Source organism: Microcaecilia unicolor, chromosome 2 (genome assembly GCF_901765095.1).
Source record: "Microcaecilia unicolor chromosome 2, aMicUni1.1, whole genome shotgun sequence".
NCBI classification, from domain to species: Eukaryota; Metazoa; Chordata; class Amphibia; order Gymnophiona; family Siphonopidae; genus Microcaecilia; species Microcaecilia unicolor.
This window is the reverse complement of record NC_044032.1, coordinates 273,098,494-273,122,860: the sequence shown is the minus strand read 5'-3', so window position 1 is coordinate 273,122,860 and position 24,367 is coordinate 273,098,494. Positions and strand designations below refer to the sequence as shown.

Sequence of the window (24,367 nt, the reverse complement as noted above, 5' to 3'; positions counted from 1 at the left end):
GCAGAATTTTGAACGGATTGAAGAGGAGAGAGATGGCTAAGTGGGAGACCTGTGAGAAGCAAGTTGCAATAGTCTAAGCGAGAGGTGATAAGTTAGAGGGACAGAGAACTGCAGTTGGAGTGAGAGAGAGAACTGGGAAGGCTGGAGCTTAAGAAGGAAACGGAAGGATGGAATTCAGGCCTTAGGTTGAGCCTGAAATACACTACAAAACAGAATTTTGCAGAATTTTCAAAAATGTTGCACAGAAGTCCCCCAGGAGTAGAATTTATACCAGTAAAATGGGACTGCGCTCTGGGTTTGCATGCAGTCTGTAAGGTTCTTACACTGGTTTAAAGCAGAAATTCATATACACTGCATTGTGGACACACTAATACCAAGATGGTCTCTGCCTGCCTCAGAGCCGGGCAACTGTAGGGCCCTGTTGGGCCAGTCATTGTCGGACCCAACACTGAGTCCACACAAGGATTTGGTGGCATTGAGGGACCCGGATGTCATGCATCGAGTGGAGTCCAAAAAGCACTGACATGGGTCACAGCAGCCATTTTGAGAGTAGAGCTAATGTGGGCAATAGAGTGGCGTGTATGAACTCCAGCAATAGTGAAAGGAGTTGATATACACCACTCTAATCGGCTACCAGTTGGCTGACATTTTACACACTTGTGTGCCAGTTAAATACACAAGATAGCCCCTGAGACAGCCCTTTCTGGGCGAAACACGGCCTGTGTCGGGTGATATGAGGAGATTTGCATGAATAAAAGTTCATTTATACTTTATTGATCTGCTTTTATCTTTCATTTTCATATGTTACACCCATGGCATGCCTCCATTTGAGAGAAGCTCAGTGGACCCTAGCTTGTCAGTGGTGTCAGGCCTCGGGAATCTAGAGGATGTCATCTGTCACTCCAGAACTCCTGGAATCAGTCTTGTGGTGGACACTTCAGCCCAATCTGGTCCTTGGACTTCCATTCCAAATTTTCCCCACAAGATGCTGATGACAGATGTGTCCAACTTGGGTTGGGGAGCTCATATAGTTGAGCTTCACACTCAAGATCATTGGTCTACTCAGGAGACTTATCTTTACATCAATCTCTTGGAGCTCATGGCTATTTGGAACGCTCTATAAATCGGCTCATGCACCAAATTATCCTCCTTCAAACAGGTTGCAATGTATTACATTAACAAGCAGGGAGGCACGGGTTTATATCAGAAGCTGTCAGTGAGCTTCCAGCCATGGCATGGTGCTCAGAGCCACATATCTGGTAGGAAAGGACAACAATCTGGTGGACAGACTGAGCAGGGTGATGCAGCCACACGAGTGGTCTGTCACTATAGGTATTGCTTGGGAGATCTTCTAAGTGGGGCACACTCTTGGTGAATCATTTGTCACTCACCTCAGCAAGGTCCCTAAGTTCTGCTCCAGGCTGAGAACATCTGATGCCTTTCTTCTCAATTGGGGAAGGGCCTTCTGTATTCATATCCTCCCATACCTTTCATGGGGAAAACTTTGCTAAAATTCAAACAGGACCAGGGAGCCATGATCCTCATTGCACCCTGCTGGCCAAGGCAAATCTGGTTCCCTCTACTTCTGGAGTTGTTTTCCAAAGATCCATGGAGACTGGGCTGCTTTCCAACCCTTATAACTTAGATTGAGGGGTCTCTGCATCGCAATCTCCAGTCCCTAGTCCTCACAGTTTGGATGTTAATAGCATAAAATTTGCATCCCTTTGACTGCATTTGTGTCCTGCTGCTGGTTTCCAGGAAAGATTCCACTAAGAGGTTGTATAATTTCAAGTGGAAAAGGTTTGCTGTCTGGTGAGAGGGCAAGGCCTTAGATCCTTTTTCCTGCCCTACACAAAAACTGCTTGAATACCTTCTGTATCTTTCTAAGTCTAGCCTCAAAACCAACTCTGTAAGGGTTCACCATGAGGAAGGTAAGGCTATCTTAGTCAAAAGCAAACCTCTCATAAACTGAAGAGGCTGTACAAAGCCACAAATCAAGCCACCTTCAGTGTCGCGGGATCACAACATCGTTTTCACTCAGCTGATGATATGTCATTTTGAGCCACTTGAGACCTGCCATCTGAAGTTCTTGATCTGGAAAGTTTTTTTGTTCTTAGTAGTGGACACTTCAGCATGCGGACTTGGTGAGCATCAAGCCCTTGTAGCTGATCTACCTTAAATAGTTTCATCACAACTGAGTGGTTTTCCACATGCATCCTAAGTTTCTTCTAAAGGTGGTGCCAGTTTTCCACCTTAATTAGTCAATTGTTCTGCCAACATTTTTCCTAACTCATGGCCATCCTGGCAAAAGCTTACTGCACAATTTAGACTGTCTGGAGCAGATTAAAGGCCGTAGACAGTCCACTCAGCTTTTTGTTTATTTTGACTCAAACAGGATGTGGGTGGCCATTAATAAATGCACTTGATCCAGTTGGCAAGAAATTGCATCTCCTTCACTTATGCCTAGGTTGAGCTGTCTCATGAGGGTTATGTCACAGCTCACAACGTCAGAGCTGTAGCTGTATTGGTAGCCCACTTGGTCAGCCTCAATTGAGGAGATTTGCAAAACTGCAACATGGACTTCAGTCCATACATTTGTATCTCCTTATTGCCTTGAGCAAGATTCCTGAAAGTTGTTTGGTCAGGTCTGCAGAGTTTATTTGGAATCTAGAATACAGCTTCACCCTCCTAGGCCCATTTTTATTCTGTTCCAAACTGTACCCACACAACAAGAATATACATGTTTTAATTGAGGTTTTTTTTGGTCGGTCTTTCCTGTGCAAGTCCCTATTGTCTGTTTCTCGGTGAGCCTAGCTAGATTCCTAACTGTGGTAAATGATGCCCTACTTTTCCTGAGAAGGTGCATTCTGTTAGCTTTTGTACTGAACTGCTGGTTCTGTGCAATTGAGGCAGGTAAGGAAGCACCCTCGCATGTGCTGTACAGGGCTGCCAAAGACTTCTGGAACATTCAGAATACTGGGTAGCAACCCTGCCAGGCTTCTTCAGATGACATCACCCAACTGTTGTAATGTGTGACCTGCTCTCCTTGGAGAATATCTACTGCAGGTGAGTAACTTCATTTTACCCAGTCAGTATTGGGTAAAAACAATCATTATTGTGTTGCCAAATGTGTTAGCTTCCCTAATTTGTGTTAGCATCTTATTGTCTGCACATTGTAGGCAGACAGTAATATATCCCCACCACTATTCTCTTGCTTTTCACTACTTAACTACTACTACTTAACATTTCTAGAGCGCTACTAGGGTTACGCAGCACTGTACAAATTAACAATTAAGGACGGTCCCTGCTCAGAAGAGCTTACAATCTAAAGGACGAAATGTCAAGTTGGGGTAGTTAAGATTTCCTGAGAAGAGGTGTAGTGATTAGGTGCCGAAGGCGACATTGAAGAGGTGGGCTTTGAGCAATGATTTGAAGATGGGTAGGGAGGGGGCTCGGCGTATGGGCTCAGGGAGTTTGTTCCAGGCATGGGGTGAGGCGAGGCAGAAAGGGCGGAGCCTGGAGTTGGAGGTGGTGGAGAAGGGTATGAAAGGAGGGATTTGTCTTGAGAGTGGAGGTTCGGGTAGGGACGTAAGGGGGATGAGGGTAGAAGAGGTAAGGAGGGGCTGCAGATCGAGTGCATTTGTAGGTGAGTAGGAGAAGCTGAACTGTATGCGGTATCTGATCGGGAGCCAGTGAAGTGACTTGAGGAGAGGGGTGATATGAGTATATCGGTTAAGGCGGAAGATAAGACGTGCGGCAGAGGTCTGATGGATGAAAGGGGGATAGATGGCTAAGTGGGAGGCCGGTGAGGAGTAGGTTGCAGTAGGTCAAGGCGAGAGGTAATGAGGAGAGGTGGATGAGAGTTTGGGTGGTGTGCTCGGAGAGGAAAGGGCAAATTGTGCTAATGTTATAGAGGAAGAAGCGACAGGTCTTGGCTATCTGCTGGCATATGTGCAGAGAGGAGAGGGAGGAGTCGAAGATGACACCGAGGTTGCGGGCAGATGAGACGGGGACAATGAGGGTGTTGTCAACTGAGATAGAGAGTGAAATTTCACACATGAAATTTATATCTATAAAGATTCTATACTGTTTGTTCCCTGTAGAACTTCTATCCTGTTTTGACTCGATGCCCTCTAAAATATAGTGCACACCCTTCCCTAGTTTGATTTCACCCTATTGTGATATATTTGAACCTGGTAAATGTCCCATTGGTTAGAATTGAATAGCATTGGTCAGAATTCAATAGTATTTCATTGACTGCCCTCAGTAAACTTATTTCCTCCTCCAGACAGACCACCTGTCTATTAGAATCCTAGCCCTTCAACCTGGATAAAGATTCCAGTGCAGTTTGGTCCCCTTACTAATTCCATTATCAACAGTTTTGTGCTTTGCCTTGTACGTACTTACCCCCCCCCCCCCCCCCCCCAAATGGAAGACTGCTGCTGTTCAACCTGTACTAAAGAAGTCCAACCTTGACCCTTCACTATCCTCAGATCAGAGACCCATATCTAATCTTCCTTATCTGTCTAAACTTGCCAAGAGGGGTTTTTCTCTCAGCTGTGGCAGCATTTTTATTCTTTTCCTATTCTACAGCCATGTCAGCCTGGCTTTAGGCCAGGACATATCACAGAAACCCTAGTCAAAAGTGAAGCAGATAAATGTAACGACTATGCTAATCTTCTCTTACCAACACGCAAACTATAAGAATTGTACCTGTTAACATGAAATGATTGTCATAACCACACTCTGTAAGCCACTTTGAGCCTACAAATAGGTGGGAAAAGGGATACAAATGCAATAAATAAATAAACATATGGCTTATGTTGCCTGTCCATCCATGCTATAAGAACATAAGAGTAGCCATACTGGGTCAGACCAATGGTCCATCTAGCCCAGGATCCTGTTTACAACAGTGGCCAAGCCAGGTCTGCTATCTACTATTCCATCCTCTCCCTTAGAGATTCTATATGCTTAACCTGAGTTTGTCTTGACCTAGTCCTCTCCTCCTCCGGCTCACCCTCCAGTTTCCACGCCTCTGCTCTCCCTCTCTCCGATCATCACCTGATCACATTCACACTTCTTCACCCCCCCCCCCTCCGCCCCGTCCAACTTTAACCACCACCTCCAGGAATCTCCAGGCTATTGACCCCCCCACTCTATCCTCTAGTATCTCTAATCTCCTTCCCTCCATCATGTCCTCTGAGACTGTAGACAAAGCGGTCTCTGCTTACAATGCCGCTCTCTCCTCTGCTTTGGACACCCTCGCTCCATCCACCTCCCGTCCCACTAAGCGTACTAGTCCCCAGCCTTGGCTGACCCCTTGCATCCGCTACCTTCGCTCCTGCACCCGATCCGTGGAACGCCTCTGGAGGAAATCTCGTACCCATTCAGACTTCCTTCACTACAAATTTATGCTATCCTCTTTCCATTCCTCCCTATTCCTTGCAAAACAGGACTATTACACCCAATTGACCAATTCTCTCAGCTCCAACCCTCGTCGTCTCTTCACCACCCTTAACTCCCTCCTCAAAGTGCCCCCGCCCCCACTCCCCCTTCACTCTCTCCTCAATCACTGGCTGACTACTTCCGGCGACAAGGTGCAAAAGATAAAACCTTGAGTTCACTACCAAGCCACCACCTCCTCTTCAGCCTGTAGCCCTATCCAACAACCAAACAACCATGGCCTCTTTCTCCTCCTTTCCTGAGATCACCGAGGAGAAACCTCCCGCCTTCTTCCTCCTCGAAATGCACCACCTGTTCCTCCGATCCCATCCCCACCAACCTACTTAACACCATTTCCCATACTGTCACCCCCTCCATCTGTCACATTATTAACCTTTCTCTCCACTGCAATGGTCCCTGACACCTTCAAGCACGCAGTAGTCACACCTCTCCTAAAAAAATCATCACTTGACCCTACCTGCCCCTCCCCACCTACCGCCCCATCTCTCTTCTTCCCCTTCCTCTCCAAATCTTGAACGCGCCGTTCACAGTCGCTACCTTGATTTCTCTCCTCTCATGCCATCCTAGATCCACTTCAATCCGGCTTTCGCCCTCTACACTCGACAGAAACAGCACTCTCTAAAGTCTGCAACGACCTCCTCCTCGCCAAATCCAGAGGCCACTATTCCATCCTCATCCTGCTCGATCTATCCGCTGCGTTGACACTGTCAATCATGATCTACTTCTTACCACATTGTCCTCTTTTGGGTTCCAAGGCTCTGTCCTCTCCTGGTTCTCCTCTTTTCTCTCCCACTGCACCTTCAGAGTACACTCTCATGGATCTCCTCCACTCCATCCCACTATCTGTTGGAGTTCCCCAGGGATCTGTCCTTGGACCCCTTCTCTTCTCAATCTACACCTCATCCCTAGGCTCACTGATCTCATCTCATGGTTTTCAGTATCATCTTTATGCTGATGACACCCAGCTATACCTCTCCACACCAGACATCACCGCAGAGACCCAGGCCAAGGTATCGGCCTGCTTATCCAACATTGCTGCCTGGATGTCCAACCGCCACCTGAAGCTGAACATGTCCAAAACCGAGCTCCTCGTCTTTCCACCTAAACCCACCTCTCCTCTTCCTCCACTCTCCATCTCAGTTGACAACACCCTCATCCTCCCCGTCCCATCTGCCTGCAACCTCAGAGTCATCTTCGACTCCTCCCTCTTCTTCTCTGCGCATATCCAACAGACTGCCAAGACCTGTCGCTTCTTCCTCTTCAACATCAGCAAAATTCGCCCTTTCCTATCTGAGCAAACCACACGAACTCTCGTCCATGCTCTCATTACCTCTCGCCTTGACTACTGCAACCTACTCCTCACCGGCCTCCCACGTAGCCATCTATCCCCCCTTCAATCCGTTCAGAATGCTGCCGCACATCTTATATTCCGCCAGAACCGATATACTCACATCACTCCTCTCCTCAAGTCACTTCACTGGCTTCCGATCAGATACCGCATACAATTCAAGCTTCTCCTCCTTACCTACAAATGTACCCGGTCTGCGGCTCCTCACTACCTCTCTACCCTCATCTCCCCCTATGTCCCCGCCCGTAACCTCTGCTCACAGGACAAATCCCTCCTGTCAGTTCCCTTCTCCACCACTGCCAACTCCAGGCTCCGCTCATTCTGCCTTGCCTCACCCTTTGCCTGGAACAATCTTCCTCAACCCCTACGCCAAGCTCCCTCCCTACCCATTTTCAAATCTCTGCTTAAAACTCACCTCTTCAATGCCGCGTTCGGCACCTAACCTCTCATGAAATATAGTATTACCTACCAGACGGACTCTACACTTGTCTTTAGATTGTACACCTGTCTTTTTAGATTGTAAGCTCCTTGAGCAGGGACTGTCCTTCCATGTTAAATTGTACAGCGCTGCGTAACCCTAGTAGCGCTTTAGAAATGTTTAGTAGTAGTAGTAGTAGTTTCCTTTAATTCAAATATAATTTGTTTCCACCACTTCTGCTGGGAGGCCTTTCCCTCATTCTGCTTTAGACACTGAAAGAATAGCTTTTGTCATTTCTCTTGATTTGACTGCTGCTTTTGACCTTATTGATCACAGCATGCTGTTAGTCAGACTGTCAGATATAGGAATGTCTGGTAACCTAAGAATAGCTATACTGGGTCAGACCAGTGGTCCATCTAGCCCAGTATCCTGCTTCTAACAGTGGCCAATCCAGGTCTCAAGTACCTGGCAGAAACCCAATTAGTAGCAGCATTCCATGCTTCCAATCCTGGGGCAAGCAATGGCTTCCCCTATGTCCATCTCAATAACAGATGTACTGTCCTCAGATGTTTTTCTTCTTTGCTCTTTGACTGAGCCCTTTCCACCCTCCTCTGCCTCACACTCTATATCTTGTGGCATGCCCCAGGGATTGGTTCTACCACCCCTACTTTTCAGTATTTTTCTTCACCCCATTGCCACTCTTTAATCAAAATCTTTCAACCTCTGCTTGCATTTATTATGATGGTACTCCTGGTTTCCTATCACTTCCTATATAATCCCAACCTTGCAACCCTCCAACTTAGTGTTGACACGCTCACTGGTTACACTCTCATAGCCTCATAGGAGCCAACTTTTCAAAATGATTGGGGGGGCTGAATTATTTTTTTTTTTTTACAGGTGGTGCATTCCCCCATCCTCCCTCCCTGTCCCTCCTCCAGGTGCCCCCTCCCTCTCCTCCGAGTTCCAGGCCCCCCTCTCCTCCGAGTGCCATTCCGACCCCAGCCCGACCTATTCTCCCACAACAGTCCTCTGCCGGTCCGCCCAGAATTTTAAGTCATCTTACCTCGGGGTCCCAGCGGCAGCAGTGAAAGATAAGCAGGGGGTCCCAGCGGCAGCAGTGAAAGACAAGCAGGCTCGGCGCTTCAGCCTTCCCTTCTCTCTCAGCTCTGGTCCCGCCCTCATTTCCTGTTTTTGCAAGGGCGGGACCAGAGCTGAGAGAGAAGGAAAGGCTGAAGCGCCAAGCCTGCTCGCCTTTCACTGCTGCTGCCGGGACCCCGAGGTAAGATGACTTTTTAAATTCTGGGCGGCATGCAGGAAGGCGAGGGCGGATTGGCGGAGGACTGTTGAGGGAGGAGAGGGCGGTCACCGAGCAGGTCGGGCTGGCACCTTCCGGCACGTCAAATATTGCGGGTGCTCGAGCACCCACGGAGTCGGCACCTATGCATAGCCTCATTCACAACTTTGAAAAAAATATCACTTCTTGGATTAAAGGGCATTCCCTTTATTTATTGCTCACTGCTAACCCTTATCTCCTGAACAGAAGCCTCTGGAGACGCATCCTTTGTGCTACAGGATCACTTCTGCCTCTCTATAGTGATACTTTCCTTTCAGGAGACCATTGTCCTCCATGGCAGCACAGAAGTTGCCAGACTTCTCTGTGTCCCTGAAGGCCGCCTTTTATAAACCTCTGCCTCAGCGCCTCCAGAGATTGAGCTTGTTCCTTGAGTGGTAGGATCTCTTTGCACCAAGTACACACATACAACTTCTTACCAACTGGGAGATACTACTACTACTACTTATCATTTCTAAAGCGCTACTAGACGTATGCAGCACTGTACACTTGAACATGAAGAGACAGTCCCTACTCGACAGAGCTTGCAATCTAATTAGGACAGACAAACAAGAGATAAGGGAATATTAAAGTGAGGATGATAAAATAATGGTTCTGAACAAGTGAATAAGGGTTAGGAGTTAAAAGCAGCATCAAAAAGGTGGGCTTTTAGCTTAGATTTGAAGACGGCCAGAGATGGAGCTTGACGTACCGGCTCAGGAAGTTTATTCCAGGCTTATGGTGCAGCAAGATAAAAGGAACAGAGTCTGGAGTTAGTGGAGGAGAAGGGTACAGATAAGAGAGATTTACCTAGTGAACGGAGTTCCCGGGGTGGAAAGTAGGGAGAGATGAGAGTGGAGAGGTACTGAGGAGCTGCAGAGTGAATGCACTTATAGGTCAATAAGAGGAGTTTGAACTATATGCAGAAATGGATAGGAAGCCAGTGAATTGACTTGAGAGGGCTAATATGAGCATAATGACCCTGGCGGAATATTAGTCGTGCAGCAGAATTTTGAACAGATTGAAGAGGAGAGAGATGGCTAAGTGGGAGACCTGTGAGAAGCAAGTTGCAATATTCTAAGCGAGAGGTGATAGAGTATGGATGAGGGTTCTGGTAGTGTGCTCAGAAAGGAAAGGGTGAATTTTGGTGGTGATATAGAGAAAGAAACGACAGGTTTTAGCAGTCTGTTGAATATTTTCAGAGAAGTAGAGGGAGGAGTCGAAGATGAGCCCAAGGTTACGGGCTGATGAGACAGGAAGGATGAGAGTGTTATCCACAGAAATAGAGAATGGGGGAGGAGGAGAGGTTGGTTTAGGGGGAAAGATGAGAAGCTCAGTCTTGGTCATGTTTAGTTTCAGATGGCACTGAGACATCCAGACAGCAATGTCAGACAGGCAGGCTGATACTTTGGCCTGGATTTCGGCTGAGATTTCTGGTGTGGAGAGGTAGATCTGGGAGTCATCAGCGTAAAGATATACTGAAAACCATGGGATGAGATCAGAGTACCAAGGGAAGAAGTATAGATGGAGAAAAGAAGAGGTTCCAGGACAGATCCCTGAGGTACACCAACTGACAGTGGGATAGAAGTAGAGGAGGATCCACTAGAGTATACACTAAAGGTATGCTGGGAGAGATAAGAAAACCAGGAAAGAACAGAGCCCTGAAATCCAAGTGAGGACAGCGTATCAAGGAGTAGGCTATGATCAACAGTGTCAAAAGCAGCAGATACATCGAGAAGGATGAGGATAGAATAGAGACCTTTAGATCTGGCCAGGAACAGATCATTGGAGAGTTTAGCAAGTGCTGTTTCAGTTGAATGAAGGGGGCGAAAGCCAGATTGAAGTGGATCAAGAATAGCTTGAGATGAAAGAAAGTCAAGGCAACGGCGGTGAACAGCACGTTCAAGTATCTTGGATAGGAAAGGGAGGAGGGAGATGGGGCGATAGTTGGAAGGACAGGTAGGGTCCATTGAAGGTTTTTTTAAGGAGTGGTGTGACTACAGAATGTGGTGTGACTAAACATGTGACAGCGCAAAACACTGAGTAGCCCCCCCCATCTTGCTTCTAGATTGCTGCCTGCACCTTATTATTGGTGATTTCTTATGTTGCTAATTTGAGTGGGAATATAGAAACTGAATTCCCCTAAGATTGCTAATTATATACTAGATTGTTAATTTTTTTGTTATTATTAATGCTATAGATTCCCATTTATGAATCTAAGTAGACTATATTTCTAAGAGCTAATTTACTAGTTGATGAACATGCTGTAATTAAATGTGTAGCCTCCTAATTGACAAAAATCAGAGATCAGGCCAGGTGTAGGTGGGAGTTGGAGAGGGAGGGAGGGAAATAGTCTAAACTGAGGCTTCCTGTGCCTATTAGCTGTGCTTTATACTGATTCTATGGTTGTTTTAAAATCCACCCTTAAATGCTAGCCTATGGAACTTTAACAGAAACTTCATATGCTAAGAAAAACTATTCCTTAACCTCAGGTACTTTATCTTAAGTTACTCTGCTCATTTAGCAAAGGAGTTTATCTTCTTAACTCTAAGTCAGAGGGAGGGGGGATGGGGGTTTTACTGGTATAATGGACTAATGATAACGTTTGCTTGTTGATTCCGTAGTGGTGAGACTGGATAGTTGGCTGTTTGGTTATTATGGGGGGGGGGGGGGGTGTTAAAAGAGGGAACCATTGATGACAAAAGGATGCTGGGTAGCTATTTGATGTATAAGTTTTTTTTGTTATCTGATGGCAATCTTGGACATGTATATTCATTGATAATCTTGCCAATAAAAAGATTTAAACATAAAATCAATTTCCCAGCAATTTCTTACCAGTGTAGTTGTCTTCTTCTCTAGAAGTCCTCTCACAGCACCTCTTCTGGATTCCTTTAAAATGTTTGCAATCCATGCAAAACACCACCATCAAACTCTTAATTTGTAAATGACACTTTGATGTATTCTATGAAAGACTGGAAGCCACTGGTGATGGAGGAGAAGGGTAACATGATCAAAGTCCTAATCTTGACCCATAGAGTCCTTAATGCTGGATCATTTCTCTGCACACTTGTCACACCATCTCTTCTATTTACTGCTTCCATCTTGATTCAATAATTCAAAATACTTTTTTATATTGCACACCCACCCCCTCACACACACACCCCGGTTTGAATTCTCTTCCAGTTTCCTTCTGAGCCAAACTGCTTTACCCAAAGTTTAGATCTGAAAACCCATTTGTTTTCCCAAGCTTTTCTGGGATTGGCAAGTCCATAGGTGCCCAAGCTGGCAGCAGTCATCCCTTAGCTTTACCTTACTTTCCTTTCTTACTGTTTTTCTCTGTTGTATCTATGGTGTATAGTTCTTTTCTTTTTATTATTTTTAACCTGTAAAATGCTTTGATCCCACTGAAAAGTGATAGTATATAAAGAACCAATAAATACAAATATAACTCCTACTGGCAAATGATTCCATAGCATCGTCTTTAATAATTTAAATAACCAATTTAATCAAACATTTGGCTTTGGAAAAATTCCTATTTTCACATAGTCTCTAAGAACTGTATGTATATACAAAACTAGCTTCAAATTTTTCAATAATGAGCACACTTATTTTATACTTTATTCTCAGATCCCTTCCCCAGTCCATGGTGATTTTGCTACACATCCCTTGGGGAAATGGCCTGTAAAAGTTGAATTAAACTACTAGTTGACCCACTGGGACTTAAGCATGTTGCCCATGCAGAGAAAAGATTGCAGCCTCAGCACTCACCTCACTTGTGGGGTGTCTGGTCTAAAGCCAAGAGACCGTTCTACATCAATCTGGACTTAAATGATATTTTATTCACTTTTGAGTATTCACCTGTCCTTGCTAGGATCAATCAGTCTAATCCAGACAATCAAGATACTATGTTTTGTCAAACAAGGCGGTGCACAGTCCCTTTATGTCAAGAGCCAGCATGAATTTGGGACTTTGGGCATCAAATCCAACTGGCAGAAGGACTTGGCAAAACACTTTAGTCTTTCAGATGAACCCTATAGAAGATAGTCCATGGGTAGGGTACCCCTCAGTTAGACTAGTCAGCTGTGAAAACTTAAACTACCCCTTTACTGTTCAGTGCACCAGTCTGACATGTCCTGTGAAGAATGTCTTCTGCATGGTGATATGTTAGTGTACTTCGTCACTTCTAAATAAAGGTCTGATAGAAATCGCACAAATTCAGAAAGGAGGTTTAGTTCATGATTCTAGTAACCATTTACTGAGCAGAACCGGATTACTCTGACTGTTCAGACTCCAAATTTTTCCAGCCTTATCATGGAGCAGGGTACTTCTCTGCATTCCAGCATCAAATTCCTGGCTCTCTCAGCATAGAACGTTAGTACCTGGTTGCCTCCTTAGGTTTGCTGCTTCCAATGCAAACATTCTTAGTGAGAGACTCCTCTATAAGACGTTCAATGGAAGAGATTTTCCATCTAGTGCTTTTATTAATGGTCAGGAATCCTCTTGAGTATTCCAAATAATCATAGCTCAGTATGTGATCTCTTACTAGTTTAGGCTCAGATGCACTCTAGTACAGGATGTTTAGTGTTCATGTCCTAATAGATCCAAGTCTAGCTTCCCATTGTCCCTTTGGCTAAATTTCATATTAAATTCTCATTACACAAGGCGCCTTTTTCATTGGACCTGAGTATTCTTTTTCTGTGTTGCTCACTGTCTGATGAAACCACAATCTGAGCCTATGAAATCCTCATATCTTAAAAATCAAACCTGAAGAGTGCTTTTTGTGGTAGCTGTTGCATTTGCTAGAGGAATCCTTGAACTTCAAACCATAGTGACCTATGAGCCATACAGTTTGTTCATAAGGTAGTCCTATGAACTCACCCCTAAATTCCTGCCATAGGTGGTCACACCTTTTCAAGTCCATGAGGATAGAATGCTGCTTACTTTTTATCCTAAATTTAACAGGCATCAGTAAGCAAGAGCCCATTTACAGTGCAGAATATGGAGAGTTTTCTCATCTTAAAAATCTGAGGCCATCAAAGTTTATACAGCAATTTTCTTTTGACCTCCAACAAACTGGGAAATTCCAGTGTCGAAACAAACACGAGTTAATTGACTAACATCCTATGTTCAGCAGACTAGTATCTATAAACCACTACATTCAAGCCTCATCAAATCCTAGCCACCATTACCATAGCTCTTGAAACCTACTTCACTGGAAAACATCTGCAAAGCAGCTACTTAGTCCTTGCTTCACACAATTGCCTGTGTTTGGTCCAGTAGTACTGTGCAATCTGTAATCTATTCAACTCACATTGTTTGACCAACTTGCTCCTCAGTGCTGAGGAAGTTTTCTGAAAACTGGATTAACCATGGGCTTTGGAGTCACTTGCGTGCCTGATTCATTTGTGTTTGTCAATGGAGAAAGTGGTTGCTTATTTGTAATCGATGTTCTCTGTAGTCAGTAGTATTAATCTGGGGAGTGAATCCCTTTGACCTTCCTGAGGGATGTACTCCTTTTTGAGCTATGGAACTATCTGAAGGAACTGAGGGGTAGCACTATACAGGAAAGTTTTGCATGCTTAGAAGTTTCCATAGTTCTGGACTCTGGAAGATCTGTTCCATTCTAGTACTGCCGGATGTTATTCACTTGTTTGCTGTGCCAACTTAATCCTATCAATGGAGAACATCTGCTGCAGGAAAGCAACTTAATTTCAGAGTCCATTGGGAAAACATACCTATTCAAATCAATCTGGCCTGGAGAGGCTCCTGGTTGTTTAAATCGCTTGCTGGGCTAACTGTGATGATTCAACGGCATTTAGCTGGTTAGTGCCGCTGAATATCCATGGTTAGCACCTAATCCAAAACCGTCTAACTTGTGAGTGTTCCAGGGGCGGTGTTGTCACTTATGTGGTTAAGTGCCAATATTCAGCCCATGGGATAACTACATAATTTGGGCTGCATAAAAACACTCCAATTTTAAGCCATTCATCTTATGTGGTTAAGGGCTGAAAATTGCAGTTCACTATACAAGTTTTAGCAGCCAACATACAACTGTATATTCAAGGCCCGTCCGTATTTGGGCACTGGCATTGAACATCCAGGAATACAGTCAGCAGCAAACAAAAACGCTGACTGCTGCTGGCTGAATATTGGCTGCATAATTCTTTTTCTGTTCCTTAAATTTTCACCTGATTTTTGTTTTCATTAGGTGGCCTATTTATTGTTTGAATAATTTCTTAGGATCTGTTATATATTGACTCTTATTTATGATGGTTGTTTTATAAAATAATGTGTGGAGAGTGTAACATTTTGTCAACTAGCTTGTTGCAAACCTAAAATGAAGTAGTTTTTCAAGTCCAAGCCTGAACAAAAGGTTAACATTGTATTGTAATTTAATGCTGTGGGGAGTATTTTTTTTTTCTTGATCTGGCAGTTGCCTCCTGCTCCATGGGTCTTCTAGTTCAGTGTTTCCCAAGTCCAGTCCTGCAGTACCCCTTGCCAGTCAGGTTTTCAGGATATCCACAATGAATATTGATGAACTTGAATATGCATGAACTTGATTTGCATACAGTGCCTTCATTAAATGCAAATCTCCATGCATATTCATTGTGAATATCCTGAACACTTGGCTGGCAAGGGGTACTCCAGGAGTGGACTAGGGCAACACTAGTTCAAATATAGTTAGCCTCTAGTTGGGTTTTGCACCATGAACCTTCAGTTGCAGCTACCTAAGTTTTCCTTCTTTATTTTTATACTTCTCCTTTCTCATTCAGCTTAGCCGTGGTCCATAGATTAAAACCTTCTGTAAATTAAATATGAATGTATCTTAACTGTAATCAGTGTGTGTCCCTTTGGAATAGTGATTGATTTCTTTTTTTCCCTCTCCTTCAGAGACTGAATACTACCACTACAATACTTTATGCCAGCTGAAAATTGAAGTCTTAAATTGATCTCTTAGGACTTTTCCTGAATTACAGCATAGTGCCTTAACTATGTAATCTCTCTTCTTTTAGAGACGTACATTTATTTTAGAATGTTCATTTCCCATAATTTTCTCTTGGGTGAACTGTAAATTACTTATTTTAAAAATGTATATATCACCTCTAACCTAGGTGGTTTGCTTACAGACAAACATCATAAAATAAAAACAAAATAAACCATAATCGAACACAATTCACAATAACATAGTTCTTCAGTCCCAAATGAAGTTGGGTGCTAAAGGAGAGTAATTTATAATACATCCTTTTACCCCTTAACTGTACAGCGTAAGGTATAACAGTGTCATGTAGTCATGATGGTTAATAAAGCAATGTGATATGTACACCCCACATTACCCTCCTGCTAAACATACAGTATTAGTTCTTCTCTATTAGGGAAGCACTTTCAGTTGCAACTTCATTATATTCTGTTTCTTAATCTGTGGTAGGAAAAAAGCAAGTGTTTTTTAAACTTTCACCAGATTATGGAAATTAGATAAAAAAAATCTCATCTCATGAGGAGACTATTCTGTAAATCTATTGGCCTCTGGACATGACCTTTTTTGTAGATCTTTATCCATGCCCTTGAGGGTATACAAACATCAAGGTCCTGGTTCAATCTTAAGGCTTGAGATGGATTGTACTGCATCAATTTAACCTTTTTAACAAACATGAATCTGTTCAGTGGTGTGCTGGTAAATTTTTAACAGGCTCTCTCCCCAGTCCACCTCTGCGCCCCCCTCCCCCAAATTGCAGAGCTGGCTATACCCGGGGAGAGCCGGGGGAGGGGCAATGTATTACTCCGGGAAAAAAATGTTTTTTAAATGTTCCAAGGCTCCAGTCTAATTCATGTGGGATAAAATGCCATAAATAAGTAAATAAATAGATAGAAACTCTAAACGTTGAGCACCTGATTCCCATAACATGATGTCTGTTTTAGAAGCCCTTTACCAGGAGAAAAAAAGAAATCTATGCACCAATAACAGGGGTAGAAGTCCCAATAACCAGCCCCTCCAAATGACACACAGATTACGATTTATAAGAAATTACTACTCTACCTATGAAAAGTTATTCCCTTATTATACTTCCTCTATATACATCCCTATACACAAGATAGCAGCATTTATAAGAATTTAACTTTTTTTTTTTTTTTTTACAGTATCCTCCCCTGCCCATCCCACCTCACCTACCTATTACAGACCTCCTCCCCGATCCCCGGATTCGAAGGGTCCCACTCCCAGCACATACCTGAAGGCATCGTCCCTGGTGGTCTAGTGGATTCTTCAGAGCAGGAAGGATCCCCAGTCTTTCCTGCCCACTGCCGGCACTGACCCTCCTCCTGCCACATCTTCTTTAAAATGGCTGCCGAGACTTACAAGGGCTGCTCGAAAGACATCTCTTTACTCTTTCTTCCCTCCCCTCCATCCATATGCATCTCCTTCCTCTTTCTTCCCTCCCCTCCATCCATATGCATCTCCTTCCTCTCTCTTCCCTCTCATCCATCCATGTCCTGCTTTTTTCCTTTCCCATTGCATGATCCATGTCCAGCATTTCTCCTCTCTCCTCTCCTCCATCCATGTTCATCTCACTTCCTCTCCCCTCCATCTATGTCAAGAGTTTCTCCTCTCTTCCTTAAATCCATGTGCATCTCCTCCTCTGTCTTCCCTCCCCTCCATTCATGTCCAACCTTTCTACTTCCTCTGTCTTCCCTCCCTCCCCTCCATCCATGTCCAGCATTTCTCCTCTCTGCTTTCCCCTCCATCCGTGTGCATCTCCTTCCTCTGTCTTTCTTCCCATATAACATTTCTCCTCTCTTCCCTGCCCTCCACTCCATCCATGTCCAGCATTTGTCCTCTCCCCTCCCATCCATGTGCATCTCCTTCCTGTCTTCTCTCTCCTTCATCCAGCTTCAGCATTTCTCCTGTCCCTCCATCCATCCATGTCCAACTCTCCCTTGCCCTTCCTCCCATCCATGTCCAGTGATTCTCCTTTGCCCCTATCCCCCCTCCCATCCATGTCCAGCAATTCTCCTCTCTCCTCTGCCCTCATCTCCCATCCATGTCCAGCAATTCTCCTCTCTCCTCTGCCCTCTTCTCCCATCCATGTCCAGCAATTCTCCTCTGTCCCCCCCGCCCTCTTCTCCCATCCATGTCCAGCAATTCTCCTCTGTCCCCCCCGCCCTCTTCTCCCATCCATGTCCAGCAATTCTCCTCTGTCCCCCCTGCCCTCTTCTCCCATCCATGTCCAGCAATTCTCCTCTGTCCCCCCTGCCCTCTTCTCCCATCCATGTCCAGCAATTCTCCTCTGTCCCCCCTGCCCTCCCCTCCCATCCATGCGTGGTGACTCGCCCCAGCCGCCACCTGCCCCCCTTTTCAGCCCCCGAGTCGTTCCAGTTCCAACCCCCACACTGGCTCACCTGTCTGCCCTCAGCTCTTTGATAGCTCTCCCTTTCCTTCCTGCAACGACCCTGCCTTTGAATGTTTTATTTTACCTCGAGTCGCAGCGCCGGCAATAAAAGCAGCAGGCTAAGCACACCTCCAGACTTCCCTTCCCTCTTAGTGCCCCACCCTCACGGAAACAGAAAATATATCAGAAGAGGGCAGGACACTGAGAGGGAAGGGAAGGCTGGAGGTGAGCCGAGCCTGCTGTTTTCAGTGCCACCACCGTGACTCGAGGTAAAATAAAATATTTAAAGGCAGGGCAGCGGTAGGAAGGAAAGGAGGGATATCAGGGAGCTGAGGGCGGGCAGGTGAGCCTGTGCTGGGAGTCTGTGACCCTGCAGCTTGCAGGGTGGGGGGAGGAGAGGCAAGCTGGCTCGCACTCCCTCAACAACCAGCTCGCAAGATGCCAAATATTTTAACAACCGGCTCTTACGAGCTGGTGCAAGTCGGCTCCAGCACACCACTGGATCCATTTCATGAAAAACCTGGAACACCAAACAAAACAATTTTAAAAAGAAATTGTTTTGTTAGGAGCCAATGTAGAGCGAGACAGCCACAGACAGGCAATAGAGTAGTCCTCTGCTACCTGGCTGTCCATGCAATTACCCATATCTCTACCTTATAAGCTAATTTATTCATTGTTATTTTTAGTAATCTGTGGTGGATACTATTATACTACTCCAACTGGGGCAGAGCTACTGACCAAAATTCTTGTGCTAAGAATAAAAATCGTATTGGCAGACTCTTCTTAGCTAGTGTGTGAACTTGGGCTTCCATATACTTAGAGCTGAGTCTCAAATTGCTTCCAGGCTTTGAACTTCCAATTTGATCTTAGGGGCACTTCCTGCCAGCTGTACCACACTAGCTTCTTTGGTGGATTTGCTGAATCCACCCACAGATGTTCCTCCTGGTACTTTCTGGTTTAACCTGGGCTTCCATGTCTGCGTTTGATCACATGTATACAGTTGTCTGATCATTAAATATTTTTAATATGTTCCTTTAGGCTGTAAAATTTGCATGTTATATGTATAAAAGTACATTTTTACTCCTAACCTGCATCTCTCAGCAGTTGAATACCCATCTTAAACAGCATGGCCAAAAGCCCTGAGAGTCTTTAGTTTGCTCCCTTTTCCATAGACCTCTTTGCTGTGGAGTTTGACCAAATGCCTACATGCTAGAGTTGACCCTTTCACCTCTTTCTTTCCTGATTCAACAACAATCCATATTGTACTGTGCTAAAGGCTGCACTGAGATAAAATATCTAATTTTCTCTGATCCAAACCAAAATGCATGTTATTTTCTAAAGCAAAGAGCAGTGTCTCTTGTACTGTGTTGAGGATGAAAGGCTGACTCTGCAATATCCAGTTTTCTTCCTCTGGTTGTCTGATCGTACCAATTTCTAACAAGTACCAAAATGGAGAAATTGGGAGATAATTAATATGTATTTGGCTATAATCTATCCCCTCTAATACTTTTGAATACTATGGTAGATGGAATTTGGATCTTTACATACACTGGTGGTTACAACTCCCCCTTACAATTTATAAAGACCTGAAGCTGTAGGAGCATTGAGTGTCTCACGAATGAAGCTGAATTCTAATATAGAACTTTCATTTTCCTTCTCTCCTGTTACTTTGACTCTTCTACTTTGACTCTTCTAATGTTCTTTTCCCTTCCCTCCTTGATCTGAATTGCCACAGCAATGATCTTTTGAAAAAAATTGTGCAAATTTCTGAGAACTTGGTCCTTGATTGGTCTTTTTATCCTGTACCATATTCAAAAAGAGTTCATGGACCACCATGAACAGTTTCTTAGAAGAGCTCTTTGCCTATAATATAGGTATTCTCAACCTAGTTGTCAGAACCTACCCATCTAGTCAGGTTTTTAGAGAACCCACAATGAATATGCATGAGATGTTTATATATACTACTGCTATTATATGTAGATCTGTCTTTATGCATATCATTGTGGGTATTGGCTAAGTGTGTCCAGAGTACTGGGATGAGAACCACTGCTGAAATATGGCTGATATGAAACTGTTGTGAAAGGATTAGTCTAAAACCCAGTGCTCACTGAAATGACCAGTCCGAGTCTCTCTGTTCCACATTACCATTGTCTTTACAAACAAAGCTAGCCTTTCAATGCCATTGCCATGGGAGAAAACTTTTACCAGTATTTCTGTTCTTGCTCTGTCTAGTCTTCACAAGAGCAATAGCATCAACAACCCTTATGGAAACCTTAGAACCAACTGAGATAGGACCCAAGGATGAGTGACTAAAGACAAAATTAGTGAGCTGGAGCCACACCGTTACAACTCTTGTAATGGTGTGGCTCCAGCTCACTACTTTTGTCTTCCTTGGGTCCTAGCTCAGTTGCTTCTAAGTTTTCCATATCCTTGTCAAGCTCTGTACACCCCTTCCAACCCACTGCCTCTTTATTTAGCATTAGCTGTTGAGAGAAAAACTATCCACTGAAGCATTAGATCCACTGTATCTCCCCCCCCCCCCCCCCCCCTTTGAGGTAGTACCAATTTTGAATCTGTTACCATTGTACTGCAAATTAGATTACTCAACGAGAAGTAGAAGACTAATTGTACTAGAAAACTAATTGGAAATTGAAAATAAGGTCAGATATAAAACCAGTGGTCCCTCTTGCTCTGAAGCTATGTGCTGCATAAGCTATACCTCATTCTTTAGCACCAAAAAAAAAAATCTGAAATTCACTGTCTTCTGCTACTTCATACTCGAGTATTGTTTACTATAATTTTCCATGTTAACTATCAAATTCAAGCTGCCCAGCTTTTAAAAATGTCTTCCTTGGAACTGAGAATTAGTATCATGTCTTAAACAAACTTCAGAAGAATTCATTAAGTACTACTCCATCACTACAGTACTGTACCAAGTCCTAAGATAAAATTTGCCAATAATGCTTTCTTTATTCCTTTTACTATGCTTTTTAATATCTCCTGCATACACTTGCCTTTTCCCATCATTGCCCCAACCTTTTTACCATGTCAACCCTATCCAAATAGATAAATACCATAGCCTAGTAGCCTCATCAACAATTCAGTAACTCAGATGATCACAATTTCCTGCTTTCATAATTCATTCCCCATAATCAAATAAAAGAAACTATACCAATTCCTACCTTAAACCTATTACTAAACATTGCACTAGGAGCCCTTTAATTTAGCCCTTAATGAAATTTGGAAATAAAATGGTAAATACGTTTCTGAAGTTGTCGCTTGTCCTAGATGTGGTTTAAAAATACTTTTCTACTACTTTTTGTTCTGTTTAGTTGGTGGTCATAATTGTGTTGAAGATGCAACAGCTTGCATGGAATTGATGATTTGGAAGGTCAAAGAAGACACTAAAGGAAGAAGATGATTCTTTGTATTAAATACCTGTTGTGTTAAAAATGAAAATGAGTGTGCTATATTAAAGCTTGTTTATACTTGTGTGTATTTTCTGTAATAATATATGTGACAGTTGATTTCTTTGGAAAAATGTATATGCTATGATATAGTCTGTAAAGCTTTAACTGTTTTGTATGTTAATGTATAAGTCTAAAGAGGATTATGTTTCTATTTCATGTCTACTCTGCATTTGTACTGTAGTGTTTCTTACTGTTCTTTTTTTATTATTATTGTTTTGGGTGTAAACAGCTGCCTTAAGCAAAATAATTAACAGCAGTGGTCAGTCTTGAAAAGACATGTTCCTTTTCAGGTATGGGTTAGTCTTTCTTCTTCAAGGATGCTAGAGTGTTGTACTTGATAGCCTGAATTTGATGGCTCAGCTTTACCTGTTCTTGCTATCCACCTCCACAATAATTTGAGATACATATTTATCACTATGGTAAATCAGAAGAAAAAATAGAGTTTGAGGCTCACTGTGAGATGTAGGTAGTGAAGCATAAGGACAGAAGAAACCACTGGTCTGAAGGAATGAATGGGCCCTATGGAATCGCTGCAAGCAACGGGAAAGAGGATAGGAGGATGGATCTTCCACTGTAGGACACTGCACTTGGGTAGGTTCTCACAAATAGTGTTTAGTAAAGAAATAACTGGGACCCCTGCCTCAGGGGTCTAAAACTAATACAATAAAATATACCAACAATAAACATGTTATACAGCATTGGTATATTTTATTGTATTTTTAGACCCCTAAGGCAGGGGTCCCAGCTATTTGTTCAATCCACCCTATTTATGAGATCCTACTAGTAGTGTGCAGTGTCCCTAAGTTGAAGATCTATCCTCTAACCCTACTCTTTTGTGTTGCTTGTGAAATGTAAGGGCCACATCAACCTTAAAACACTCGAGCATTTTATATGTATGTGTGTGTGTGTATATGTATATATGTATATATATATATATATATATATACACACACACATTTTCTAAAGCTTTTCTTGTATATATTGGTTTCCTACCATGTGCAGATATTGTCAGAAATATCCATGTCAACAGCAATTCATGTAGTAGATTCTAACATGATAGCAGCTTTAAATTGTGTTCGACTGATCTGATTTAAGAATAATGGTAATGATTAAGCAGTAGATAGTTGGAATACCCAATATAGACGTCTTCTCTGTAACCTGAAAAAAAAATCCTGATTACTTGGGAGGGTAGTAGTAAGACCCTCTTTTCTTTGAAATTATTTTGCTCAATTGAGATGTTTGGTGAGTTATCCTTATGGTAGCTGTAGGCTTTGTTGAGCACTTTGAAATACTTCAAAGGGATGTTTCTTATTAGCTGGTATATGGGATAATTAGCTTCTGGTTTATTTTTTAGTGAATAAGGGAGAAAAATAGTGGGAAGGTTCCCTGTTTTGGGTGGAGATGGAGAAAGAAAGCTACATTATTTTATTTAGATAAGAGGTTTTCAACTCAGTCTTTGGGGAATATCTAGCCAGTCAGGGTTTTCAGGATCTCCCCATTGAATTTGGTGGGCTATCCTGTGAACTCTGAGTGAGTGTGCCCTGTGGTCTGAGTTGAAAATCCCAGGTTTAAACTATAGACCTATGGCCCTTTGGAAAATAGCAAAGGAACTATTATGTTAGATATATTTTTGGTTGGCAGTATGCTGTATTTTGCTTTTAGTTTGATATTAAGTTCTTGTTGAAAACTGTCTAATCCTGAGGCTAGTATGATAGAATTATGCAGAATAAAAATATAAAAATATAGAGATCTGATTCTGAGGGCTTATATAGTAGTTGTTTGAAAACAACTATGACCTGCATTTAAAAACACTTATCTCGTCAAGATATAGTGTAGTGTGTTTTAAACCCTTTCTCATTTTGGGGGAAAAATATCTGTGAGTGAAATTGAAGTGTAACTAAAAGTTATGCAAAGGCTGACATCTCTCTATCTATTTACAAATCTCACCCTTGTGTCTGGTCTCCTTTGAATCTTTCTGAAGTGCTAATCTTGCAAGTTCCAATCCTATAAATCTTTTGACTATGGGCTTTAGGTGAGAGGACTGTGTCAGCCCTTCCTTCTCAGAGGCGTCTTGGAGATCTGTTTTGGAAGGTTAATTAAATATCATAGCTGAGGAAAGCTGGCCTAACACAGCTGAGACTAAAAGTTATGGTATTATTTAGGGCTAATCACCAACTGTTACAAGACTCCCTGTCAATCCTGTTGTGGTTAAAATCATTTTCCATATTATCTAAAGTTCACTGGAAGAAAATGTGTCTCTTGGACAAGATGTAAAGCCAGAACTATTGCACAAATAGGACATTTTCACCAAAACTATCTGCCTGTATGCTTGTTCCTGTACCCCTTCTCTTTATGAACCTAAAGCTATATTAGCTGTAGCATGCCTGAATTGTATGGGTCATTGTGGTTGGGTAAACTAGGCTATAGCTTCTGTTGGTTAATGTTTAATAGTATCTAACTTCCTCTTACCAGTGCCACAATCTTAGTTAAGGTCGTACAAATATATTTCAAACTGCTCTTTCCAGCCCATAGTTAAAACAAATGGAAAACCCATAATGAAGTATGACATTTTCTTACTGTGTTAGGCAGGGTTTTCTAATCTGGTCCTGGAGAGGAGAGCCATACCCAGTTAGATTTTCAGGATCTTTCACTGCATGAGGAGAATGTGTGGATACTATACATTAAAATATGAATTTCTTATGCATTTTCATTATGGCTAGCCTACAAGTGCAACTGTTTGTGAAAGCATTTATGATGGCCTTGCTGTAGATATTACTACCTAAATAATATCTTTGTTTAGTATTATAGATGGAAACTATTACCCAACTACATACAGGAGGTCAAACTTTCCTACATGTTAATTTTTAATCTGTGTTACTAGAGTACCCTCTACTCACACTGGATTTCAAGTTCTAATGAATTATGCATGAGCCACAGTGCCATTTCTAAATAGAA

At 43.0% G+C, this 24,367-nt stretch overlaps 1 protein-coding gene across 3 annotated transcripts in view; it reads left to right on the top strand.

Annotated features, from left to right (window-relative positions):
* Positions 1-24,018, top strand: part of LOC115463549 (RNA exonuclease 1 homolog) — a 307,692-nt gene extending 283,674 nt beyond the window's left edge. For all 3 annotated transcript variants that reach the window (XM_030194179.1, XM_030194180.1, XM_030194178.1), the window contains one exon: positions 21,275-24,018. In XM_030194179.1, coding sequence (XP_030050039.1) covers positions 21,275-21,363 — 89 coding nt within the window. In that variant the 3' untranslated portion in view covers positions 21,364-24,018. The remainder of the gene's footprint in view (positions 1-21,274) is intronic.
* The last annotated feature ends 349 nt before the right edge of the window (positions 24,019-24,367 follow it).